This window comes from Fringilla coelebs, assembly GCF_963513975.1.
Source record: "Fringilla coelebs genome assembly, chromosome: 11".
Classification (NCBI taxonomy): domain Eukaryota; kingdom Metazoa; phylum Chordata; class Aves; order Passeriformes; family Fringillidae; genus Fringilla; species Fringilla coelebs.
The window spans coordinates 12,733,200-12,758,418 of NC_140037.1; the positions used below are offsets into that span (position 1 = coordinate 12,733,200).

The 25,219-nt window shown below is 40.5% G+C and overlaps 1 protein-coding gene across 1 annotated transcript in view; it reads right to left on the reverse strand.

The window, feature by feature from the left end:
• The window catches only part of COL4A5 (collagen type IV alpha 5 chain), a gene marked incomplete at its 5' end in the record, with an annotated part of 73,017 nt that overhangs the window by 25,200 nt on the left and 22,598 nt on the right, over positions 1-25,219 (reverse strand). The window contains 28 exons of the mRNA XM_084212799.1: positions 2,351-2,464; positions 3,102-3,252; positions 3,514-3,611; positions 4,155-4,259; positions 4,347-4,439; positions 5,103-5,271; positions 5,712-5,903; positions 6,129-6,199; positions 6,771-6,863; positions 8,064-8,147; positions 8,999-9,172; positions 9,808-9,940; positions 10,405-10,446; positions 10,625-10,678; positions 10,779-10,823; positions 12,996-13,052; positions 13,157-13,210; positions 15,347-15,439; positions 15,547-15,588; positions 15,672-15,707; positions 16,228-16,290; positions 17,338-17,418; positions 18,600-18,626; positions 19,305-19,358; positions 20,106-20,168; positions 20,267-20,311; positions 21,059-21,103; positions 22,354-22,443. Of these exons, the coding sequence (XP_084068925.1) occupies positions 2,351-2,464; positions 3,102-3,252; positions 3,514-3,611; positions 4,155-4,259; positions 4,347-4,439; positions 5,103-5,271; positions 5,712-5,903; positions 6,129-6,199; positions 6,771-6,863; positions 8,064-8,147; positions 8,999-9,172; positions 9,808-9,940; positions 10,405-10,446; positions 10,625-10,678; positions 10,779-10,823; positions 12,996-13,052; positions 13,157-13,210; positions 15,347-15,439; positions 15,547-15,588; positions 15,672-15,707; positions 16,228-16,290; positions 17,338-17,418; positions 18,600-18,626; positions 19,305-19,358; positions 20,106-20,168; positions 20,267-20,311; positions 21,059-21,103; positions 22,354-22,443 (2,368 nt within the window). The remainder of the gene's footprint in view (positions 1-2,350; positions 2,465-3,101; positions 3,253-3,513; positions 3,612-4,154; positions 4,260-4,346; positions 4,440-5,102; positions 5,272-5,711; positions 5,904-6,128; positions 6,200-6,770; positions 6,864-8,063; positions 8,148-8,998; positions 9,173-9,807; positions 9,941-10,404; positions 10,447-10,624; positions 10,679-10,778; positions 10,824-12,995; positions 13,053-13,156; positions 13,211-15,346; positions 15,440-15,546; positions 15,589-15,671; positions 15,708-16,227; positions 16,291-17,337; positions 17,419-18,599; positions 18,627-19,304; positions 19,359-20,105; positions 20,169-20,266; positions 20,312-21,058; positions 21,104-22,353; positions 22,444-25,219) is intronic.

Below are 25,219 nucleotides of genomic sequence, written 5' to 3' on the forward strand. Positions count from 1 at the left end.
TGCAAGGAAACTTGGAGATCTTTTTCAAAGTGCATCCATCCCTGTATGCAGAAGTCACAGATATTTTCAAATATTGATGGTACATTTAAAAAAAATTTCCCCCCCCCTCTCTCCTTGTGTCTGTATTCTCTACAAAAGTGGGGAACAATCTTTTTCTGATATGTTTCTTACAAAACTCTCCTTTCTAGACACTGGCTTGGACCCCTTCTGAACACCAGAGAAGCCCCTATCAATCAGCTTCTCATTGACTGGCCTCACATTCTGTTAAATCCCTCCAAATAGGGATTTTCAAAAGATGTTCCTTCCTTACCACACAAAAAGACTTTCAATATTTTCCCCCATTCTTTTAGTTCTATTATGTAAGCACACATTGTTACACACAGATGGTATACTGCATGTTGCATGCCCTGGCATAGCCTGAGATAATTGACACCACCACGCCAAAACCTCATAAAAAACTCCAAGGCAGCAGAATTCCAACTCTGTAATGGTGACCCCACTCTCAGCTGTAGGAACAAGTTTAGGAGTGATGTCATCAAGTGTTCTTTGCAGTCTGAAAAGGTAGATTGAATTTTGATGGCATAAGATGTAGAATTGCATTTATTTAATTCTAAGTGGTGTGTTCCCCTCTGGCAGCAGCTAATCACTGCTTTAAACCCTGGTGTCATGTGTCTGGAGTGGCTACTTTGCACAGAAAAAGCACAGTGCCAGATGATGGACAAGGGATACACATGCTCTTTGTTCAAGGGCTTTCTATGAACAAGTAGGAAAAAAAAAAGAACATAATATGTAGGACAAACTCCATACCTCAAATGGTAAAGATATTTTTTCAAATAGAAATAAATTCCAATCTAATTTCTGGTCTCAAAAATGTAACCACATCATAATTAGAACAATGCAGACAACACAGTAAATTCTAAAGTAATTTGTTACATATTCAAAAAAGGAAAAATGTTGACCTATTGCAAACTACTTGAATAAATGGTGATGCAGAGAAAGCAAATTCTGAACAGGGGCTTCCTTCCAAGAATTTTCTAAATTACCTGAAAAAGAGTCCCAGAAACTTTACTCTAATGCTGCATAAAGGAACAGAATCAAAACAGCCTAATAAAACACACGAGGGATGGGAGAAGGGAATGTGAGGCATTCTGCACAGAACAGAGACAGAGCAGTGCCAAGGGAAATAAGGATTTCTCAAGCAGGACCTTCCAGCATGCACCAGATTTCAGAGTCCCATGCTGTTAATAGCCACACTGATTAGTCAGTACAGACATGAAGAGTGAAAATAGAGGCATTTCAAATCCATCAGCTCTAGTAATCATTGTGCATTTGTCAACATTGCTATTTTGCAGAATAAATTCGTGGTCACATGAAGTCAAACTCTGGCTAGCACCAGAGAGATGTTACAGGAAGACAAAAGAACATGCATTGGATGAAACATTCAAACCTGCATTAATCCATCCCCCCTCACCCCAAAACTGTGTTTCATTTTAGCCTCCAGTGCAGCTCAGGACCCTACAGTCAGCACAGCCAGCCAGGCACAGCACCCACTGCTGCCCCAGGGAGCCCCTGTGTGCCTTGTCCCAACCCCTTCTGTCCCCTGCTCCCAGCACTGGGCACATCCCAGGCTTGCTGGTGCCCTGACCACATGCGCCTTGCCCCACTCAGGAAGAGCAGATTTAAACCTGACCCACACTGTGCATGCAAGCAGAATTTAAACTCCATGGGTCTGTTTACTCAAGTGCTTGTCCACCTTCAAGTTCAGCACTTTGCTGAACCTCAGCTCACAGTCTGGATATGACCAACCAACCCATGGTCCTAGAGCTGGCCATGACCTTGTCAGCATGCATTGCAAACAATGACAAGCCCAGTGCTGACACACAAACATGTTCAAATAGTGTAGCTCAGACATGCAACACAGGCATTTTACAGGCATGGCAGAATTAAATATCGAATTTAATACTGGAACTGGATGTGTTTGGAAGGGCTTTGGTGCAAGGCATGCTGAAGACCACAGGAAGTGTTCTCACTGTGGTCACTGCCACATATTTGCAACATCAAGAGTTGGTGCACAGCAAGCCCATTCACTGAATGAAAGGAAAAGGAATTTCCCTGAACAAACTTTATGAATAAAATGATGTACATGCATGCACATGTACCCTTCTGTGTAGAGATGGAACAAGCTCATATCTTCATCAATCACCAGTCATTTTAGACAAAAGGCAACCAAACTCCCTTCAGAGACAAACTTAATTACCACAGTCTATCTGTGAGTTGGACCTTCAGCCTCTTGTGTCCCTGCTTGTATATGCTAGAAATAACCTATGGGAACCATTTGTGTGAGTTTTACCTGGGGGGCCAACAGGACCTGGAGGTCCTGGTGATCCAGGAGGACCTTGACCACCAATGCCAGGGATGCCTGGTGGGCCTGGAAGTCCTGGTGGTCCACTTGGTCCAGGGTCACCTAGAAGAACACTCTTGTTTAGTCAAATACAGAACTCATTTCAGAGACATTTGCTTTCAGAGAAGAGTCCCTGCACATTGTACTTGAAATCTCATCCTTGCAAGCAAACAAACATTGATCTAACAGAGAAAAAAAACACACTCCAGAGGCTATTTCCCAAGGCCAGAGATTTGTCCTCACTCAGTATGGACTGCATGAATTTTATGTTTCTAGGCTACACACACATATATTGCACCATCATCCACATCAAACTCAAAAGATGCTCTCTAGCAAACCAGGCATGCTGGGCAGGTCAGTACAGACCGAGGAAAATGAATTGCTAACTGTGCATGTGGAAGCACAGTGCATCTAAATGACAATTATTCTACTGATATAGTTTTACTTCCATAAAAACATTATTTGTCTTTAGAATACAGAGCTTCAGGTACTGACCCACAGATTGGGATTTATTCCCTTAGCTGCCTTTTGAGAACACAATCTTCCATTTACACAGGTGTGTCTGCTTTGGAAAAATTGATTTTGAAGTAATGGCTGTAAAGGCAGCACTGCTTGTATTTAACTGCCATATGCCATATGCCTCCCAGCTACCTTTTTAAAAGTTCAATAGGGGAACAAAACAGGAGAGAGTTCTCAATACCTTTGGGCCCTGGGGTTCCATCAAAGCCTGCCCGGCCTGGGAGACCAGGGTTTCCTGGGAAGCCAGGATCACCTTTAGGTCCTTGAACTCCTTTTATGCCTGGGGGTCCTGGGGGCCCAGGTGGTCCTGGAACGCCAAATCCACGCTCTCCCTATAACAAATAAATTAAAAAAAAAAATAAAAGAGGATTTTCTAAGTTTAGTCTCTCCTAAGAATGCTAAAAGTAACAAATTTAAAATGGCCATCATCTTAAGAGCTCAATTTCTGTTTTACCTCACTCAAAATGTCAAGTAAAATATTTTACTTCCCCACCATCAAAAGCTGAGAACAAGAGGTGAAATCCTCCTCATCATCTTCCCAGTGACACAGAAAAACCTCTAAGGGAAGTTTTATAGTAAACATGAACACAGACCTTCTCTCCTGGGAAACCAGGTGGTCCAGGAGGTCCATCCAGCCCAGGGCGACCTGGAGTTCCTGGAGCTCCGGGTGGGCCTGGAGTCCCTGGGAAACCTACACATGACAGGAAGATTAGGGCAGCAGAAAGGACACCAGAGAGCATTAGAACAGCTCCTCCAGACAAGCCTAAAAGCCCATGAAAAGAGGTTCTGTGCTAGCCCAAGCACTGAAGGGGTGCCCATTCAGCTGAGAGAACTTCTGAGCATTCAGTCTCTGCCACAAAGGGTCTCTAGGACTCTCAAAGGGGGCACTCTCTATGCTGTGAGCTTTTACAAAAATCACAAGCAGTTCACATCAGTAACATTAACATCTTGAGGCAGCATTTGGAGATCATTTATTGATTCAAGCTCATTTCCCAAAGTTTTACCAAAGTGTTATTGGTTTACTGAAAAATGTAACTACTGAGAAGGAGCAGGACAGTGAACAGAGTAATAAGACCTCAGCAGTTTTTTCTCCTGGTATTTCTGAAACTGTTATAAAGATGTATAGCTTTAGGACAAACATTTTTTAAAGGACGTTAGAGACAGAAATACACTCCCTAGTAAAAAGTCCCCTCTTCCAGCCAGTACAATACAGTAACAGGGCAGTAAAACATACCCTTTGGGCCTGGTGGACCTGGAAGTCCAATACCAGGAATACCTGGCTCTCCCTTTGCACCTGGGATGCCAGGTAAACCACGCTGACCTGGCTGACCAGGATCTCCTGCAAAAAAAAAGAATATCAACATAGTTATCCAGAACCAGAATAAAAAGCTCTTGGAATCCCTGGGGTATCTAGCTGCTGCTTTACCTGGAAGACCTGGATCACCAATTCTTCCTGGAGGACCAGGGGGACCAGGAACTCCTGGTTCTGTAATAGTCTGGCCAGGGTCACCTTTTGGACCTAAAACCAAAAAGTAGAAATATGAATCACTCTGCAGGAGTTTATTTTCTGTTTAAGCAGAAATAATGCCAGTCCCATCCCAAGCTCACAAAGAACTCAGATATCAGCAATACTTTATTCAATAGGTTCTCTAGTCCCAAGCCCCACAAAGCACTTAGAGGCTCAAAAGCCCTGTTCAATGTTCAGACAGTTTTTCTGAACTGTTATTTTTTAATAGCTTCATCCTAGGTACCATCATGTGAATAGTACTTCCATAGCTGACACCAGCACAACTTGATTAGGATCTGTGTAGTTGACAAGAAAGTAACAAAAGCAAACTTGTTCACAGCAACCTCTTTTTTCCCCTCAACCTGTTTTAGCTGCAGTACAGCCAAGCACACAAAGGTAGTCACAGTGCAATTCCACTGCAGTCAGTAGGGAAGGAGAAGCTTCCCTGGAGGTCAGAGCAGAAGGTGAGGCACATGCCTAAAGTGACATGGCACAGATGCTGCCCTCCCTCTGGTTCTGTGAGGACCCTCAGTGAGGCAGCTCACAAATAACAGGTCATACAAAGCCTCTAGCAAAAGTTTAAAAGCAGCATTATGTTCTGAGAACTACCTGGAGCAAAAGGGGCAAAGTTTGGCTTTGCAGCCCTTGCTCAACACCACCCAGAGACCGACTCACCTGGGACACCAGGAGGCCCTGGACGGCCAGATACACCTTGGATGCCCTTTTCACCAGGTGAGCCTTGTGGACCAAAACCAGGAGGTCCAGGAAGCCCTTTTTCTCCAGGAAGACCTGGTATCCCTGGGTCACCTGGAATACCCATTTCTCCTTTGAATGCAACACTGCCCTGGAAATAGAAAGAGTATGTTGGGAAAGAAAAGGTATTTACTATCAAAAGAGTAAAATGTTTCATTGCTTCTGCTTTGAAACGCTCTGGCAGTTTCCATCCTACCAGCTCTCATTAGCTGCCTACATCTTGCTAACATGGCAGAGAGCAGGCTTAAACCTGGCTACTTTGTTCCCCCCAGTACATAGGTGAAACCTAGACAATGGCAGAAGGGACCCTCTGACACTGCCCAAGAGGAGCCTCAGCTTATTTCTAGAGCACTGGCAGATTCAGGAGGTGTGTCAGTGTATCACCACTAGATTGGCATTTACTGAAGAGAATTCCTGCCCTATCACATACAGACAAAGTGCACTTGTGCCAGTTCTCTTATCTACACTACGTCAAATGCATGCAGGACTTCCCAAAACATCCATCCAAAGACAGCCTCAAATGGCACTCACAGGTTCCCCCTTAGGGCCAGGCAAACCTGGCAGTCCATCTCGTCCAGGAGTGCCATCTATGCCAGGGAGACCTGGAGGTCCTGGGAAGCCGGGGTCTCCTTTGTCACCTTTCAGTCTTGGAGAAGTCAGGACATCCCCTGGGTCTCCTTTAGGACCAGGTCTACCAGGAGCACCTGGGGTGCCTGGGAAGCCCTGAGGGAGAAAAAACCAAAAAGAAAGAAAAAAAAGAAGGTATTTAGTTTTTCTTTCACCCCCTCTCTGAGTATGGAACAATGTATGAATCAGGCATTCAGGATAGTTATGGACAAAAAAACCCATATTAGACAATAAATTAAATCTATTGTTTACAGATCTACCTATTATGCAAGACAAATGAGACACTATTTTTTCCCCCCAGAACATAACACCACCACTTACTGGTGGCCCTACAAGGCCAGTTAATCCAGGAAGCCCCTTTTCACCTTTTGGTCCAGGAAAACCAGGAGAACCTGAGTAGTGCAGAAAAACATAAAAGAAAAACATAAATCTGGAGAGGCTGCAATATCAAATATTGTTTCAATGATAATAGCTAAGTTGTTTTAAAACCAGACAAAGTTAACTCTGTATTTTTTTTTTGAAAGCTTCATTTTATTTGAGCAGAAACATATTTGCAACTATTAGCTGAACCAGTAGTGTCAAAAACCACCATGCTTTTAAAAAGCTCCAGTTCCTCCATTATTCCAGGAATAGCAGTAGTAGAAGTTGATTTTTCTCTCTCAGTTAAATCTACAGCAGACCCTAAACCTTCAAAATGCAGAATGCTTGCAAGGCTGTCTTTGAACAGAGGAATATTTCTCAAACCCTAGATTTTCAAAGAATGAGTGTTTGTTTCACACACGCCCATCTTGTTTCTTTCCAACTGCAAAACACAACACGCACCAACTCTGCACTGGAGCTGACAAATGCACATTTGAACTTGTACACGATATACAGATATATTGTGACCAGTACCCAGACAACTTTGATAAAAAGTGACTTTATGGAACATATTAAGCAAACCAGCGAAGATTCCAGCCTTACCTGGACTACCTGGAGGTCCTGGTGGTCCCCTCTCCCCAGGAGGACCAGTTACTCCAGTTCCTATGCAGTTGAAGCATGTGTCTCCTCGGTCACCTAAAAAGATTTGCATTGAAAAAGTGTACTTGAGCATCAGATTTTAGAAAATATTAAAAGAATTCAGCAAAACAGCAACTGTTTTCTTGCTACTGATCTGTAATACCAGGTTCAAAGTGATTACTTTAAATAATTATTGCTTAAAATTAGAAGCCTCCCCCTTCCCTGCAAGTTAAAATAAAGCTTTTTGGTGGCTAGGAGTTAGACAACCAATATCAAATATGATTGGAATGCATTTATGACAGTACAAAATAATTAAAACAAAAGCAGGGTTTCAGAAATAGAAAAATAAAACCATGGACTTTTCTCAGCAAAAGTATCCCCTCTTAAAGTAGGCACCTGACACTTCTAACTACAACTATAACCACATATATCAAAATCCCAAACTTGAACTCTAAGATTGCAAAATAAATATTGGGAATGCTTCATTGATTTGAAAATAGACTAAAAATAGTTAAACAGGAAAAAAAGATTTGTTTCAAGAAGCTTAGGAATTTCCTTCACATACAGACTTATGTGACATTCATCAGTGAAATATTTGAGCATTTCATTTAGGTTAATTAGTTAATCTTTACAATCTCCATGACAAAAAATATTTTTCTTTGAAGTGAGTACAAAATTAAGTGAGATGTCTAAAGTCATTTATGATGTCCACGGTTGGGCTAGGAAAAGATTCTCACTTACCCATATCAGCATCCTCATTGCAAGGTGGTCTTTTTGGAAACAAGGATATACATTAAATATGACTCTCTTTTGCTTAGCAAACAAACAAACTCACTGCAGACTGACCAGCTCAAATTAGGAGTTTTGTATTTATAACTTTAATGCTGCTTTCCATAAAAAATGTCAAATTTATTAATGAACTAGAAAACATTTTCAAACAGACTTGGCCAGTGCTGTTACAAAGCACACAGGTTCTATCTGCCTGGGAGATACTCATAAACCTCAGGTTCCATTTTACTTTATTCAAGAGCATTATTGGTTATACCCTCAGTCACTCAGACTCCTGTGCTTTAATATTAGGTGTGAAGGAGTATCCTACACTCAAAGCTAACAGCTTTCTTACACAGAGACATAAAACATGTGCACTTAATGCTTCTGCAAAGGGGCACCATTAATCATTATTTAATGCAGGCTTTACATTTTTTACCAAGCTTCAAAAAAAGGAGAAAAATAGAAACCATAGCCATGACACTGCACCTTTTTGGCCTCGCTCCCCTGTAAAACCTTGTTGTCCTGGAATTCCTGGGGGACCAGGTGGCCCTTGCTCACATAACCCTTCACCTAAGGAAAAGCAGGAGAGGTTTTAATATCTATCTATTTGTATTAGACTGACAGCAACACCAAATACATGTGTTCAGTACAAAAATTATGTGTGTGGTGATTCTAATACACCCACCATAATAACAGACCAAACATTTTGGTAATTCAGACAGGACTACTAGTGAAAACCCACACATGTAATTCAAACTCAAAAAGAAACAGTGATATTACACAACAATCTTCATTTCTTTACAACCCCAACCATCTCCCACTGCTTCCCACAGCCTACACACTTCCATCTCTACACTTCATTCTGATGCTCAGCCTCATATCATAAAAACATGCCTATGAATCATCATCAAAGGAAGGGCACTTCAGCTGCCAGTGCCATCTAGACACTAAACTCCTTCCTGAACCATGTTAGCACCTCTCCTCTACAGCTTTCCAGTTCTTATATTCCATCTGCCAATTCCTACTCTCCATATATGAAAAAGGAGCTAAATGCTTTCACCCGGAGTGTCCACTCCAAAGCTAATTTCACATTGTCTACACACTAGAATATTTATGAAATGGAACTGGAATTCTGTGAAAAATTACACCTTTGACTCTCCTGCTACCACAGCTCTTAGTAGGGAACAAATCCTGTACCTATTCTTAAGCCTAAGGTTCTCCTACAGATGTTTTGATTTGCAATAGGAGCAACTTGGAGAACCTAAAGCAATAGAATCCCATGGACTTCAGCTGCTGATAAACATCATCTTTGGAGGTGGAATTAAAAAACCCCAAGCAAACAAACCACAGGAACCCAAACCTAAACAAATGTCAAAGTTGTTTAGTCTCTTCTACTTGCTGTTTATATGATCATCACTTACCAGGAGCAACAGATGGTGCAGGTGGCCCTGGGGGACCTGGTGGTCCTGGTGGTCCTCGTGGTCCCTCAACTCCTGGTTGCCCAGGAATAGAAACCCCAGGTAAACCTGGATCTCCCTTCTGTCCTCTTTCACCAGGCAAGCCAGGTGGGCCAGGAGGTCCAACAGTAGTGATCCCTAAGACAGGAAGGAGTTAGTTCCTTGCTAGCTTAATGGTTTACATCACATTTTTGCAAGGATAACAATGATACACATTTCACATTTTTTGAGATGTTTGTTTGAAAAATTGACCTGAAACTCAACAACTAAGTTTATTATTGGAAAAAAAAAAAAAAACAAAACCAAACAAAAAACCAGGACTAATGAAAGAAGTATTGATGAAAAAAACCCCCTTATCTAATGATAAGCTGTATCACTAGAATCATTATGTTCCTCTCTGTGCATATATAATGCACATACAGGTGGTCACTGCTCACTCCCACTGTAGACTCATCTCCTACCAGACATGTGGTACACAGAACTTTCTGTGTAACGCAATGGACAACATACATTAGTTATAGATGAGTGATATGAGATAGATTCCCCTAAGAGCATAAAGCTAGTATCTGATTAGCATCCTCAGTTCACCACAGCAAGGGCAATGAATGCTCAGAATTCCTCACATTATCCCCAGAAGTTCAAGACTACACCTCAAGCTCAAAGGTAGTTCTAAATATTCTGCCTTCTGTTAAAAGGATTGTGTAAAGGCTGCAAAGCCAAATACCCAATCACATGTTTGAGCATACAACTTAATTTAAAGCTTGCCCTCCTACCTGGAGATCCTGGCAAGCCAGGTGGGCCCGGCCTACCAGAGAATCCACGCTCCCCTTTGGCTCCTGGAAGTCCTGGCAATCCTTTGCTACCTTTTGGTCCCACTGTTGCATCAATGCCTGGTCTTGGAACAACCTGTAAATGTTACATGCTCATGTGAAGCTAATTGCCAAGAAAAGAGTCATTGGAATCGTAAAGAGATGTGAGGGAGGGAAAGTTCAACATACTTTGAACTTTACGCCAGTGACAGGATGCTTTCCCCACTCCACTGAATTACCAGGGAAAATTCCAGTAAAGAGCATTCCCCAATAGGAAGCTGTTTGCCTGCCAAGCCAACATAGCTACAACAGGCTTCAGTGAGGCTGACTCAGTCCTGCTGGTCTGAGGTTATAGTCTAGCCTGTGTTTGTGACCCAGCAAATCCCAGAGCACAGGACTGATCTTGAAAGAAGGAAACCATTGTTTCTGTTAGTGTATGTATGAAAAGTTTTCTGGTGCTCTTGGTGTTGTACACAGAGATAGAACTCTCAGTCAGCCAAGAACTACAACGAAACAACACTGGCAACCAAATGCAGAAAAAATAAAGGATCAGCAACTTACAATTCCAGGAGGACCAGGGGGACCCATGTCACCTTTTTCACCCTACCAATGAAATTAAGAGCATTTCTGATACTGTGCAGCACAACATAAACAAATTATTGCAGATATTCCTCAACACTGTAATAGCAAAGGCAATGCAATTACTACTCAGGCAGAAATGAACTCAGTGATGGCAAATTTTCCATCTATTACAGCAATATTGACAAAAACCCTGGCATACCTTTTCACCATCTCTTCCTGGAGCACCATTTATTCCAGGCCCACCAGGTAAACCCTTCAAGAAAAGGGAAATATAATCACACTCAAATCTTTTCCATATCAAAAGGAAACCTTATAAAGAGTCTGTTTAGATTAAAAACGTATGAATTACTCACATCCCTCCCAGGCTGACCGGGTTCTCCATCTTTGCCAGGCTTTCCCTTCAAAGACAAATATGCATTGAAATAAAATGCTTCAGTGGTAAAGCATTCTTATGGAAATTATGTTACTTGTTTCCCATTTTTCAATAAACCAAACTATCTAGAATGCAGTCCCTGGGACAAAGACATCAACCATAACCAAGAGAGTTACCTAAACTGAGGTTTCCATTTTGAAAACTAGAGCACAAAGCCATGACAGTCTCAGAGGAATGCTGGGTGAATACAGCACAAAATGATCTCCAGTTAACTACTGCTGATTCATTGTGTTTGCTACTCCTTTTATTTTAGCAATAGAGAAATTCTTTATTTGGAAAACAGATCCTAAATCCCTAAATAGTAAACCACTATATTTTCTTAGTAAATTAGTATAACGTGACCAGTGAAACAAAATAAAACTTTGTGTTTGACTTTTAACTCTCCTTTAAATCAACATGACTTTCTCATTAGTATCAATGAAAATATAAGATGAAATTCTGCTCAAAGAAGTGACTTCTAAAAGGCATGTTCTTGCTGAACAGATTTGTCATTGCTGCAATAAAAGCAGGGCAAGCTCCACACCATTCACTGGGCAGACAAATGGCACTTTATTGTCAGAGTCACGGAAGCCATGTCTGGGAGCACCTGCTGGAATAGAACTAGAGCAGGTGATTGAGCTTCACAGAGTGAACCTTCCTCAGTGCCAAGATCAGCTCTCAGTCACTGAGAAACTGATAAGACCTCACAGATTTAGTGACCCAGAGTATCATGTGATTCATGAAGTTTGTTTTCACTAGTGATGAGTTCTAACTCTCAAAACTGAGGTTTTAAGATTTCCTGTGAATGCGCAGAACTATCTATTTGAATATGTAGACTGACATTTTTATGAGTATATCTGAAATGGCTTTGAGCCTCACAGAATCATATGGAGCCCAAAAATGCAACTTTAAAGTAACCTAATAGGAAAATTGCACTTCAAGTATGCAACATGCCCAGATTCAGAGTAATAAAACCAAACAAAAATATTGGTAAACAAGCTTTTGGCAAAAGGCATCTGACATATCCCCACAGGTCTTTTATCTTTTCAGATCTTTGCAAATTTATGTGGTTCTCATTTACTTTTGCAGAGAGAAGCAACAATTCAAAGCCCACTCAAAATATAATGAGACTTTTGGCTTGTTAAATCTGCTTTTTGTGTTCTTTAAAAGAGACAAATCAAAGCCCTTCTATAAATCTCAGCAGCTATGAAGGATTTTATCTGCAGTACCAAACATTTTTTTCCACTGTATTCATTTCCTATGGAAACTGGAAAACCTACTACTAGCATGTTTCTAAAGTGTTTATATATTGTCCAATTAAACAGTGCAGAACCTGTGCCTCGATTTTCAAAGGCACTTTGTTGATGAAACAATGCATTCAGAAGCTGTGGAAGTGAAGATACTGAATGTTTTGAGCTGGCTACAATCTCTCTTTACTTTGCCCATGTTATTTTTATCCTATTTCTTAGCACTTCTATGATCTTCAGCTTTTCTGAACTGTGATATCCAAGTACACAAATTCTAGGACTGATTTGAGTGATCAGGAACAAAGCAACTCTTGCTATCCCTAGAAAAAGCTATCCTGACTCGTGCCCTCCCCAGATAGCACATAAATTGAGGCAGACTCTTGGACCAAAGACTACTTTTGGTCTTAACAGTGCTCTGAGACTTGGTTTTGTGACTCACCTCACAAGCAAACCCACCAAGAATGAGTTTACATGGAGCAGCTTAAATATATATATATATATATATATATATATACACACACACACCAATCTCATGCTGCTTGGCAACCCAGTACAGAGCAAACTAAATGAAGACCCTTTCTAAAAGGAAACAGAAAACTGCTGCTTCAGACAAGCAGTCCAGCAACTTTGAAGGTTTTCACATGTTAACCAGATAACATAGCTTAAACTATTTTCTCCTGCCCCCTAAACTAAGATCTACATGTAGATAATTCTATCAGAAAGCACAGAGAGCCACAGGTAGAAGCACTGTCATGACCCCTCTGTGTCATCTGTGAGTTGCCAGGTTACAAGGAGAAAAAAAATGGTCTCTTACCCATAAGCTGATGGCCCCACCTGAATTCAACATTTGCTTAATTGTCAAAGATAACACTGAATGGAAAGATAAATGTTTGGTTAAACAGACTACTTACTCTTTTGCCTGGTTCTCCTTGCTCACCTTTTTCACCTTTCACACCACCGGGAAGACCCTGGACACACAAACGTCATCTTAAACTGAGCCCACAAGCCAGAGTAGAATGAAGTTAAAGTTCTGATACAGATACAACAAAATAGAACTAAGAGTTCTACTCACAGGAGGGCCTGGAGGCCCAGGAAGTCCTGGTGGACCTGGATCACCTGGAATACCCTGTCAAGCATGGGCAGAGAAAAAGAGGATTAAAGCTTCCATCACTCCCTAGCAGCTCAGTTGACTTTTTTTCTTAAATACAATATTTTTGCTGTCATTTAGATTCCAAGTTATAAAGGATCATATTTATTCTTTCTTTGTGTGAAATTTCAAGTGAATCTATAAATTTTATTAACTGCTCATCCTGTTTATTTAGATGATTCACTCCATTAGAAACACAGCTGCCTCTTGCATGCATTGCAGCAGCTGGCTTGGTGGCCTGCAGGTGCTATCCAATAGTAAAGAGAAGAAAGGAAAAAAGGAAGAAAGAACAAACAAATGCCAAATCATGCTGAGATTATAGGAGCAACAGTCATTAGATTACTGGTAATTGCTGAAATTGGGAGGTCATCAGGATCAAAGTAAGTTTATCAGAAAAGTATCGCAGGATCATTGTGTTAACAAGTTCTGATTTTTATTTTGTCTTATTACACCTTTGTACAAGTTATTAAATCTTTTCACCATTAACCTAAAGTTACAGGTTACTGAATCCACAAAAAGTTTCTGTGCATTTTCTTGGAGTCATCCCAGACTCGAGCCCTTCTACACACTTGTTTTTAGTCAGAGATCATAGGTGAAGGCACATACCAGAACTCCATGTGCATTTCACAAAAAAGTAACTGCAATGTTGACCTTTTTTTTACTGATTGTGCACTACCAAGCATAAATTTTGCTGAAATAAAAACCAATTTGCAGACTTGGAAATCATTACAAATGTTGGTCAAAGGCAATGTGCTCAGAATGTTTATAATTCTTAGTGCTTTAAATGGAGTGTAGGTAGAATGCTTTTACTTTGTGCATTTACATAAATTAGTGCCAGTATAATTAGTCCTTCAGGGGTCCCTAATGATAGAAGCAAATTACTCTGACCACAATAAAATCAGATTATTTTTTGCCTCAACAGTGTGGTCAAAATGTTACCTTGTGTTTTCTTAGAATTATAAAGACACAATGCTGCTCTTCACTTTCTGTCCTATCACTCAGTTACAGACAAAACCAGAGACCTTCCTAGGATGACTGTGCACTGCAAGTGTAAAGGAGCACATAGTTCTAGTTAATGCCTTAGTGGTATTTAATGCTCTTCTGAAAGGAAAAGTAACAAATGGTTTTGATCAAGATGAAGAGCAGAATTGCCCTACACCCTGCTCAGATAAAATAATGCTGTGTCCCAAAGCTTTCTTCTCTGACACATCTCCCAAGATAAGAAGATGGAAAGGAAGAAAGTGATCCAAACACCAGTGGAAGTAACTAATAGTTTAAAGTTCAGTTACTACATTGACATTTGCAAAATAATCAGAGCACAAAAATGATAACTCAACACTTTTCCCTCAAAGTATCTACCTCAACTCTTCTATTACCCAGGGTGGTATTTGAGAACATCACAAAAACTTCAAGGAAAATGTGACATCCAGATACCCATGATCCTGCTGCTTTTGCTCAGACTGTCTATGGCACCCAGAATTAAACAGTAATGCAGAATGTTCCCCAGTGAAAAAGAAAGAGAAAAAAGTGTAATAACTTAAAAAATGCTAACTCTCCCAATGACCTTCTGGCATTTATGGGTAGGGAGGGATCCATACAAAGCAAACCAGTATTTTGAGCTCACTTGTAACAATATGACTGATATTTGCTTTTGAGATGCCAGAAACAAGGAAAGCACTTTATTCAGACCACAAGGAATAAAGACCTTGGGGCATCATGAACAAAAAAAGAAGAATTAAAAATTTTGAAAGACTTCTTCACAATGGATGACACAGCTGGTTAATTAGTGGGAATCTGAATCTCCAGGCTGCTTTGAAAATTGCAATTCTGGGTGTTCCAAAGAATGGGAGTATTTTAACTGCTTTTAATGTTACTGTGAACTGCTTTTAGAGAGTTTCTTAAGAATAGTTATTTTACTAAGGGAAGTAAAAACGAATGTGACTGGTATGATTTCTATTAAAGAAAAAGTACTCAGGCCTGGAATATTCAGTACTCTGAGGAAAAAAAAAAATAGAACCTCTGCAGTAAGCAGGATGTGAGCATATACAAGCCCAACCAACAGAGGCTGCAGCTTGATCCCATGCTCACCACAGATGGGTGTAGCGTCCCACTCACCTGATCTCCTTTCTGAAATTCAATGTCATTTGGTCTTTTCTGTTCTCCAATTTGTCCTGGTGGCCCTGGAGGTCCCTGAAGACCTTGTTCACCCTAATGTGTAGGAAGATGCAGCTTGTTATACGCAATACAAGCAAAAATGGCAAGCATAAGTATTTTGAAAGTAATAAGTAAAAATATCATTATGATCACCTACTCACTTTTTCACCTTTAGGTCCTTGGAAATTCAAACCCATATTACCCTGCAAAAAGTATAACTCATCAGGCCTTAGAAGTCACAAACAAAGAAAAAGAAAACAGTCCATCAATATGAGAAAGACAGTACCTTGGGTCCTGGCAGCCCTGGTGGACCAGGAGGTCCCTATTGAAAAAGGAAACAAAAAAAACCAAGTCACTTAAAAGCACTTTACAAAGCCCTGTAGAAAAAAACCCCAACAACATTGCAGCTTGGATTCCTTTGAATTGCTGCCCTGCTGACAAGGCACCTTGCCTGCCTTTGAAAACTCATGCTATTCAACATCACAAATATATAAGAAACTTTCCTTGGGTGAGACTATAAAATGAAATTGAACAGTCAGGTATTAAACATCATAGTTTAAATAAGCTAAATCTTGTCTCATGTTTCACATTAAGAAGCCTGCACAACGATTAAGCACAACTTAAAGCAAAGAGATGTCTGGGAACAGGTTGTTTCAGAAGTATGTTATTTAAAGGTGCACAGTAACAGCTCCAGGCTGAACTGAATGCATGATTGCTGCTGTCCTCATACCAAGTCCTGACTACCATGATCTCTGCACTTTACTGACTGCCTCTGAGAACCCAAAATGAAGTAGTAACTGTTCCATTTAAGGCTTTAAGAACAACAGGTTAAAGAAACTTACCGTCAAACCTGGGGGCCCTGGAGGGCCAACTGGACCTGGTATACCCACGGAGCCAGGGGGGCCCTGTTGAGGAAAGGGAGGAGGCCATGAGAGGCACCTTTTTATGAAAAAAACCCAGTGAAAGCATTAAGCTCAAATAACCCAAATAGCTGGCATCATACACGTCAAATCAATGTAGCTGACGATTAACCGACCAATCTGTCCTTGGGGAAAGGCCTAAAGGAGTGTACATCATGCTAGGAGAGTTCTGCTCTTAACATCAATGCATCTCTTTGGCTCAGATAAGGGAATGCTTTTTGGTTTGTTTTGAACTACTTTTGCACTTTCTTTCTCTTCATGCACTGAGAAGGAACAACAAAACACTTTGTATTTGTATTCCTCCCAGCCAGAAAGAGACAATAGGGAAGCACAGATCAGAGGAGCAGAAATGCTAACAGGCTCAGTCTGGTCACAGAATGGTGTGGGGCTTGCCTCTCTGTACCAGGAAATGGGAGCCTGGCTCCTGCCCAGCTCAGACTGATAGACTCATTTTCGGCTCCCCTTGTTCTTCCACTAAAGCAATGAATGGCTCAGTGGGGAAGCACAGGGCCTGGAGTCACTAGCTGTTTTCACAGAGCACTGCTGGGAGAGCAGAAACACTGTTCAGAAGGTGCAACATGAGGAGAACAGCTGAGGCACTACCCTCTCCTTCCCACCATCCAAAACAGCAGCTACAGCCAGAAAGCCAGATGGGACCAACTCAGGGTAAAGAAGGGAAGGGAACTCCAGAACTGATACAAAGAAATGTCTAGGAAGGGGGAAGAGGCAGGGAAAGCAGAGAAGCAAATCAGTAATTGAGTACTGCTGTCTGCTGGATGCCACTTTCCTGACCAGGGGACCTTTCTGGCTTCTGTGGGTCACCCTATTAAGAGCAATATGGAATCACACACTTTCCCTCAAGCCATAAATCAGAGGTACATTGCATGTGAGCCCTGCACCTCAGGTCTCACATTCAATGTGAGAATGAAAGAAAACATATAAGCATCAAGTTGCCAATTCTCCTGTAATAAGAATACTCTTCATGTTATCTTTTTGGCAGAACACAGCCTAATAATACTTTATGCAACTTACAGGTATCCCTGGAAGACCTGGAAATCCTGGGTCACCTTTCTGTCCTGGCAGCAAGGATGTAATTATTCCACCTGCTTCACCCTAGAAAAAAATACAGTTGACTTTAATTAAAAACACATTTTACAATTCCTTACTACCATTTTGGCTCCAAAGGGCACATACAGTGGCTCCTAAGACTCTAAGAGGCTCTGAGCCATGCTACACTCTAGCAGTAAACTTTCATATAAGCACTAGATTCTCCAAGAATAGCTCTGTTTAGGAGAAATGAAGATTCTAAATGGCTAAACTAACAACTATTAAAAGATTTAATTTGTACAAAGATAGCAGCATTGATTTAAATTCCAAAAGATTAGGGGATTGAAACAAATTCTTGACAAAAGAAACATTCCAGCCTCATGTGAAAGCAGTGGATAGAACACAACATAAAAAAGGCTCATTCAGCTTTTTCCCATGTCCCAGCTCATGAGATTAGCGCTGAGTGTGCTGTTACAACAAGTATGTTTTGTGGTCCATATTGAAGTAATTTCTTATTGATTTCAGGGAATATCTTTATTTTGAAAGTATATGTTCTGATGAGATTGTCCTTTAATATCTTGAAAACAACTGCAAAAAGGAGCTAAGACAGACAATTCAGCTTTATAGTCCAGATTTTCTAGTAGCAGTGTTATGCTGTCCTCTCAGGAGTTTAACAGTGCAATTCAAGTTTCCTTGCAGATCCTAAACAGATCTCAGTCAAAACTGATGTTCTGGCCCATGCTCAATCGGTCAAAGGTAGAACAAAACCTTTAAAAAATAAAAGGTTCAGTACCAGATCATGAGACTAGATTAGGAGAAAAGGCCATCTATGTAATATGTAGGGCACAAAAAACCATTTTTAAAAGAAAAAAAGATGTCGTATTAGTCTTGTCACTGGGTATTTTAGGTCACTATTGTTTAGTCTTTATGAGTGTTTTAGGAGTACCCACAGGCAGAGTAACGGTGCATTTGGGTGTTTGAAGACATGTTGTTAACTTGATGCCTCAACACTGACCCTTGACAGTCCCAAGGAAACACTCTGCTGCTTCTCAAGCTACTGACCCAAACGAAGCTACTGCAGAATTTCCAGTTAGCTGCACTGGAGTGGCCTGGAAACACCAAGAATGTCACTCCAAGTTCCAGTGGGTGCACACCGTCTTGCATGAAACAAGCAGGTTACTCATGGCAGATCCCACTGCACACCCATGTCTGGTAAGTACCTGGATGTGAGAGCACAGCACACTCACCTTCATACCTGGCAGCCCAGGGGGTCCCTTTGTTTAAAAGAAACAACAAAAAAAATTAGGATCAATAGAAAAAAATCACTGGTATTTTGTTTGCAAACCACTAATCAGATCTACACCATGAGGCAAATATTAAAGACAGGAACTTATAACAATATATGGAACAGGGGAAAACAAAGTTTTAATGAACTTCAGAATCAAATGGAAAAATTAGAGGAGGACTTTCATAGTGAATGTTGAGCATTAGAAGGATTACATTTCCCTTTCTTAGCAATTTGTTTCTATGTTGCCTCCTATTATCCATCCTGTCTACTACATCTCTGTTTGTACTTTAGTTCTGACAGTCACTGCTGTATCCTTGTGTTTTATCCTGAAAACACCCTACCCTGTCTCTTTTTTCTGACCTTTTAATCACCAGTAATACTCTTCAGATATACAAGATTTTCCTTCTCTGACACGTATGCATGTCTTGGTATTTTTCTGCAGGTGGTAAAGCATCTCAGCATGTAAGAATTCAAAGGGGTTTTTAAGCTTTACAGCATGCAGCAGAAAAACTCACTTTCATTGGACATTTAAAATGCTCTGATTAAATATTTTTTAAAATCCTATTTATTAAAAGAAAAACTGCAAAAAGAGATTGATATTTATCTTATTTTTCACAGTAGAAGTCTTTCAGTGGATTACAAGATTGGGAAATCTTTCACTTACAGGAGGCCCTTGTAAACCAGGAAAACCTGGACTGCCTGGGAATCCACGCTCTCCCTTAGGGATGAAGAAAATTATTAGCCAACACCAAACCAAAACATAACAAAACCAGATAAACAAATTTTGATTCAAAAGTCTAATGTGTTAGTTTATGACTCCAGAATAGAAAATTGTATTGGAACAAGACAGAATAATTACTTAGTTAATTCACACAACTGATGGAAACAAATTTCCACAGTCAGGTGTTTCGCATACTTCCAGGTAAACTACTACACTACAGAGATGGAAAATTAACAGAATGCTACAGAAAACCAACTTCTCCTCTGGGAAAATCCCAACATGAAGCTAAGTAGCACATCAGAATGAAATTACTCCCTCCAACATAGACACTGTATCAGTACTTTTAATATAATATTAAAAATTAATAATTAAAAAGTCTCACTGTAAAGTAATGAGTTTTTCTTGGTAGCAGGAGTCTACTACAATGATGAGACACAGCATCTGACAATTATGAGACACCTCTCAGCTGCAACTTATACAAGTAAGCATTAGAACACAGAGTTCTAACAATGGCTGCAGAGCACACAGTGCTGTGTCTTGGTGCTGGCAATTTCTGGCAAAGCTTGTGCTTTAAGTACCAGACCATGACCCCTTCTCTCAATGAATTACTTTGGAATTACCTTCACAACTCAGTAACAGCAAGTACTGTTGCACACAACAGATTAAACCCATTAGGTACAGCCAGGAGAACAAGAGCTTTTAACTTCATTATTGTTGCATTAAGATTTTTTTAAGGAATTCCACCTTTGTTCCGTTGCATCCTGGGATACCCTGAGGTCCTGGTGGCCCATCTTGTCCTGGCAATCCCTTTACAGTAGAAAAGGGAAAGAAGAGTTAGAGTGCAGGATGCTCTTCTGGGCTTGAAAGGGAACAGATTTGTATCTACACAGCCCATTGCTACTCACAGGAAGTCCTGGTGTTCCTGGAAAGCCGGGAAGCCCTGGCGGTCCCTAGAAGGAAATTAACCATGTGTTTGAAATAGTACAGTGTGAATGGGTGCAAAAGGATTTACCAAGATTTCACTAAATATAATTTATTTGTGCAGATGTAAGTAAAGACAGACAAACACCAGAATCACCTCTACAAAAAACAAAAAGAAAAAAAAGAATGCCATTGACATGGCATTCAAGGTTCTTACCAATCTTTCAGGGAAACAGCCACAAAAACATGGAAAAGACAATGCAGAACTACTAAAGTAACAGATTATAGATATGAAGAGAAAATAAACACTCAGGGTGTGAAAAATGGATTTAGCCCAACGAAGTCAGATGTATCAATTATTACTAGCTGAAGTGTCTGACAGAAAAAGCAAAAGCACAAAATCTAAAGGACTTCCAGACAAGTCCACCTTCCCTGTATGGACCACAGACATACTAACTCTACTTCAGAATACACTGAAACAGAAGTACTGGCACTTGCTTAGGTCCTGTATTGCAAAATAAATCAAATGAGTATTGGAGCTGCTGTCCCTAAACAGTTCATGAAATGCAAAGAATATGTAAGATAGTATTGCTCATGCAATCTTGTATTAATTATAAAAAGCAGTACAGTCTCTTCTGGTGGGTAGATTACTCTTCAGATTTAAGTAATCTTTTTTTTTTTTTTGGTCAATCACCACTTCTGTTAGGACCCACCCAATGCCTGCTGGTCTTTATCATTATTCCAAAATATCACCCTAACACTGCAACCATACTTACTCTGATTCCTTTGGGTCCAATAGGCCCTGGAAGACCATCATCACCCTAAAAAACAACAAAAGAAACAAACAAGATCCCACACTCAAGCTGCAGTTTGTGTTTCTTTCAAATTCATCAGTAAGCCTTAACTTTCTCTTACATGGTCACAGTAAGTGGGCTAGAAGCTATAGCAGTTGTCATTTCCTGAGTTAAAGGGCTCAAAATTATTTTAACTTAAACTATTTGTTCCAGCTGATTAACCATGCCTTAGAGGAAAGTTTTCCTAAAGGCCGATGTGCTGTGAGGTCCCTGACAACCTCAGGGTCAGCCCCGCCATGGAGCATCCTCCAGCGGCCCCTTGTGGGCAGAGCAGGGCAGCCACGATTCAACACGGGTCAGACTGACTGCACCAGCGTTACTTTGCATCATGATCATCACAGAATCACAATGCAGAACTTTGCATCAAAATCTTAAGAAAATGTGTTTATGGAATAAAAGTGTAGCAAGAATTTCTAGTTCAAGACCTCTAGGCTGTTTCATTCTTGTTATGTCAAATTAATCTTCTCTTTCAGTGTAGACTTCTATTTTTTTTCCTATCACTTGCCTATTTTTTCCTTTGCTTCTTTTTTTATGTGCTTCTGTTAGGTTTATACTGTGAGCATTTATAAAAGAAATGGCAGATCCGGGCTATCCTTACATATGTTAAAGGTAAATATATTCAGAGGAATTTTACTGCTGAATTACACCATCTGAGTGTAAGGATGCAATACAGCAATAAATAGAAGTAAATGGAACCCCTTCAGGGAAAGCCAGAAGCATTCCTCATCTCCCTGCACATGGGTCCAATGAGGCCCTCATTTGCATCACCCCACCCAAACCCAGCCCAGGAATCTCATCCCAGGAATGCCACCAGGTGCAAACAACAGTTTACCTACATGGTGGGAGCCCCCAGGGCAGCTGAGAGCAAAACTCTGCTCTTATCAGTAAACTCAGCTAAGCCAGGATCTCGTTAGTGCAAGGACTAACAAAGCTGCATCACAGCACCTTGCCAAACCTGTTCTTTGACCCTCATGGGCAGCACCTAGTGAAAGGCAGTGCTGGCACCTGTGTAGGTGAAGAACTGCATAGGAAACTCAGAGCAATCTTTTCCACTGATTCAAACTAATCAACCAAAAAACCTGCTATATCCCAACAGCTGAAGATTGCACCTATTAAACCAATGATAATCAGGAGTTCTGGAGTTGCTTAGCATCAGCACTGCAATTAAGTTAACACTGCCCAGCACCTTCATACCATTAAAGTGAATTGGGACTTACCTTTGAGCCTCTAGGACCAGGTGGTCCTTCTGGTCCTGGAAATCCAGGCAAACCTGGCTGTCCTTCCAAGCCTGGGAATCCTCTTTCACCCTACAAAAAGAATGGGTGGTGGTGGAGGTGAAATATGACAGAAACAAAATATACAATAGAAAAATTTAGAACATACATTATCTGTCTGCTTTTCTATAGGAAGTCATCACACTGACAAACTAACAGTGACTAAACTTCTCACCTGCTTAACTAAAGTGATTCCTGAACATAGACAGATTTACCTTTAATTACAGCACTCAAACTGATTTCATAGGTTTACAAGCTTTCATAGGGTGTTCTGCCCTGCAAAGCCAAGACAAGTACTTCTGCATGCTGTACAGTTGGTCTGCTGCCTCATCTGAGAAGTGACACTCTGGAGGAGTGTTACTACCTCAAGCCAGGATATGAAAGGGTTAATGTGTCCCCGAAGGAGAGAAAATGAGGAATTCGGGAGTGCCAAATAAAGAAAACATTAGGCAAAACCAGACTGGAGCAAGCTCTAGCATGAACTATGTTTGCACACTCAAAAAAACACATCAGTTACAAGAGGCATATCAGAAGTGTGAGGGGCAAGCCAGGCTAGAGTGCCTCTTAATCTCAACCTGGTCACTCTTCTTCAAGTTTTTGTTCCAGCAAGTAGCACCTACGAATGGTTGCTAGAACAGACTTTTAGCAGAGGGTTGGCCTTGTGTGTCATCTGAGGCTGAAGAACTGTTCTCTAAAATGCAGCTATGCCAAGGTCTCCACTCCAAACAGACATGGAATGGGGAAGCCAAGGCCTTCAAAGAAAGAGAAACATTAAGTCAAACAGCTAAGAGGAATAGAAGAGGCAACAACAGATGCTAGTGAACTGTAGTATTGAAACTGAAATGAGTATTTTCTAAGCCCACTTTGAAAGTGAGCAGCAAAAATGAGAGCCTTGCATGAGGAAACTGTTGCCAGGGCAACTCCTGTGGAGTTTGCCAGCAAATTACCCTCAAAAACAAACAGATTATTTGAAGGAGTATGACTGGGGGGCAGCTGAGGAAGTATATCAGACATGTTCTAAGGGAACTTACATCAAAGTTAAAATAATTACAGTGGAAATAGCTGCACTATAATCCCTATTTTTGATTAAAAAATTGGTTAAAGAAATGTGAGCAAATTTTGTGGGAAGAGAAACTACGCTGATCCAGTTCTCTTTGAGGGTTTTTCTAAACTGTCTTCTATTTAAACAGCCTATAGATGGTTCCATAAGTGACAACCATTTTCAGATGTTGCTTCTGCCTCCAGATTTTTCCAACTGCCCACTGATTTTTATGAAGATCTGGGTGCTACAAATTTGGCAGGAAAAAACTGCCTGCTCACTGCAGGAACATACTGAAACGGAAAAGAAATTCAACAAGTCTTCCACATAAAGTCAGTGCCAAAAAAGACATTATATTCTTGGGGATAGAATGCAATTGAAGTCCCTGGTTAGTGTGCAATAAATTTTCTTATAAATTCAAAAGCTGACTAGCCAGTTCTGCTTACACAGAAAGAACTGAAGAAGGTTGGATACTTCTTGTTTCAGACTGGAAGCTACTAAACCAAAACATAAATAGCAAAGGCTTAGGTCAGTTCGGCTCTCCTCTTCCAATACTGAAAATACAGGTCTGTTTCCATAGCAAAATAAAGTTGCCCTAGCTATAAACCATCATTTGCTTGGGGAATGGGCAAGGAGTCAGATTCTGATCTCAATTGCCCTCAATCAGCTACACCAACATGGCAAAACCATCAGCTCACAAGCTTGAACATGACTGTTGCTTGGGGCACAGAAAGGAAAAAATATAGCTGGGAAACACCCGAAAATTATGCTTTGCTGCAGCAAGATATAGCCAATTAAACAGGGATACAGAAAAGTTTGGCAGAGTTCCATGTACTCTAATAATAGGACACAAGCAGGGATAGATGCAGTTTTAAAGCATGGACAAGTAATTCACATTTCCAGAATTTGTTCTCCAAAATCCATAATTATAAATAAATATAAAATATTTATAAATAGACAGTATGGGGAGAGAAACCAGAATAATTACTTACATGGATGTGAAATACTCATGGCAAAAAAAAAAAAAAAATTAAAAATTGGAGCAAAAAAAACCCCCCAAAAACCAGAAAAGCAGTAGTTGGAGAGCCCATTCTAATGTCTAAACACATTCAAAAACATGGCTGTAACATCTGATAAGAGTGGCACATACTTGCTCTTCATGCCCTTGCTACAAAAATAGTGAACTTTAAAAAAAGTGCAAAACTATGCACTTTAAACTATGGGTGGCTGCCTAAAACTAAATTCATGTACAAATGTCCATAGTAGGATTAAGATACAGAGCATGGAAGAAGTGATGCCACAGCCACCCATATTGTTCTCCACCTTTATAAATAACATGGTGAAAGTAATGGCTGCCTCACATTACATGCTAGCCAATAAATTCTTCCTCAACTCCAACAGCACTAATTCAACACAGTTAAAACTATAGTATTTAATCAAGACCAAACAGAGAAATCCCCTCTCACAGGACTGGCATTCTTCAAAACATATCACTCCTGGTTCAGAGGTCACTGCAGAAAGAAGCAGTACTGGATTTGGAAACTTAGATCAAATGTGTAAGTAAGTGATACACAGTGAGGGATCCAGCTAATCATCTTAGGACAGCCCTTGACATCTTGTAGTAGTACAAGAATTTAGGAAGATTCAAACAACAATTCAAAACCTAAGCAAACCAAAGCAAAGAATTTATAAGATAAAGCACTAAAGAATTTCAGTGACAGATCTTGGGGCTCCCCAGAGCTGAACTGCTGAATCCAGCAATGCACCAAA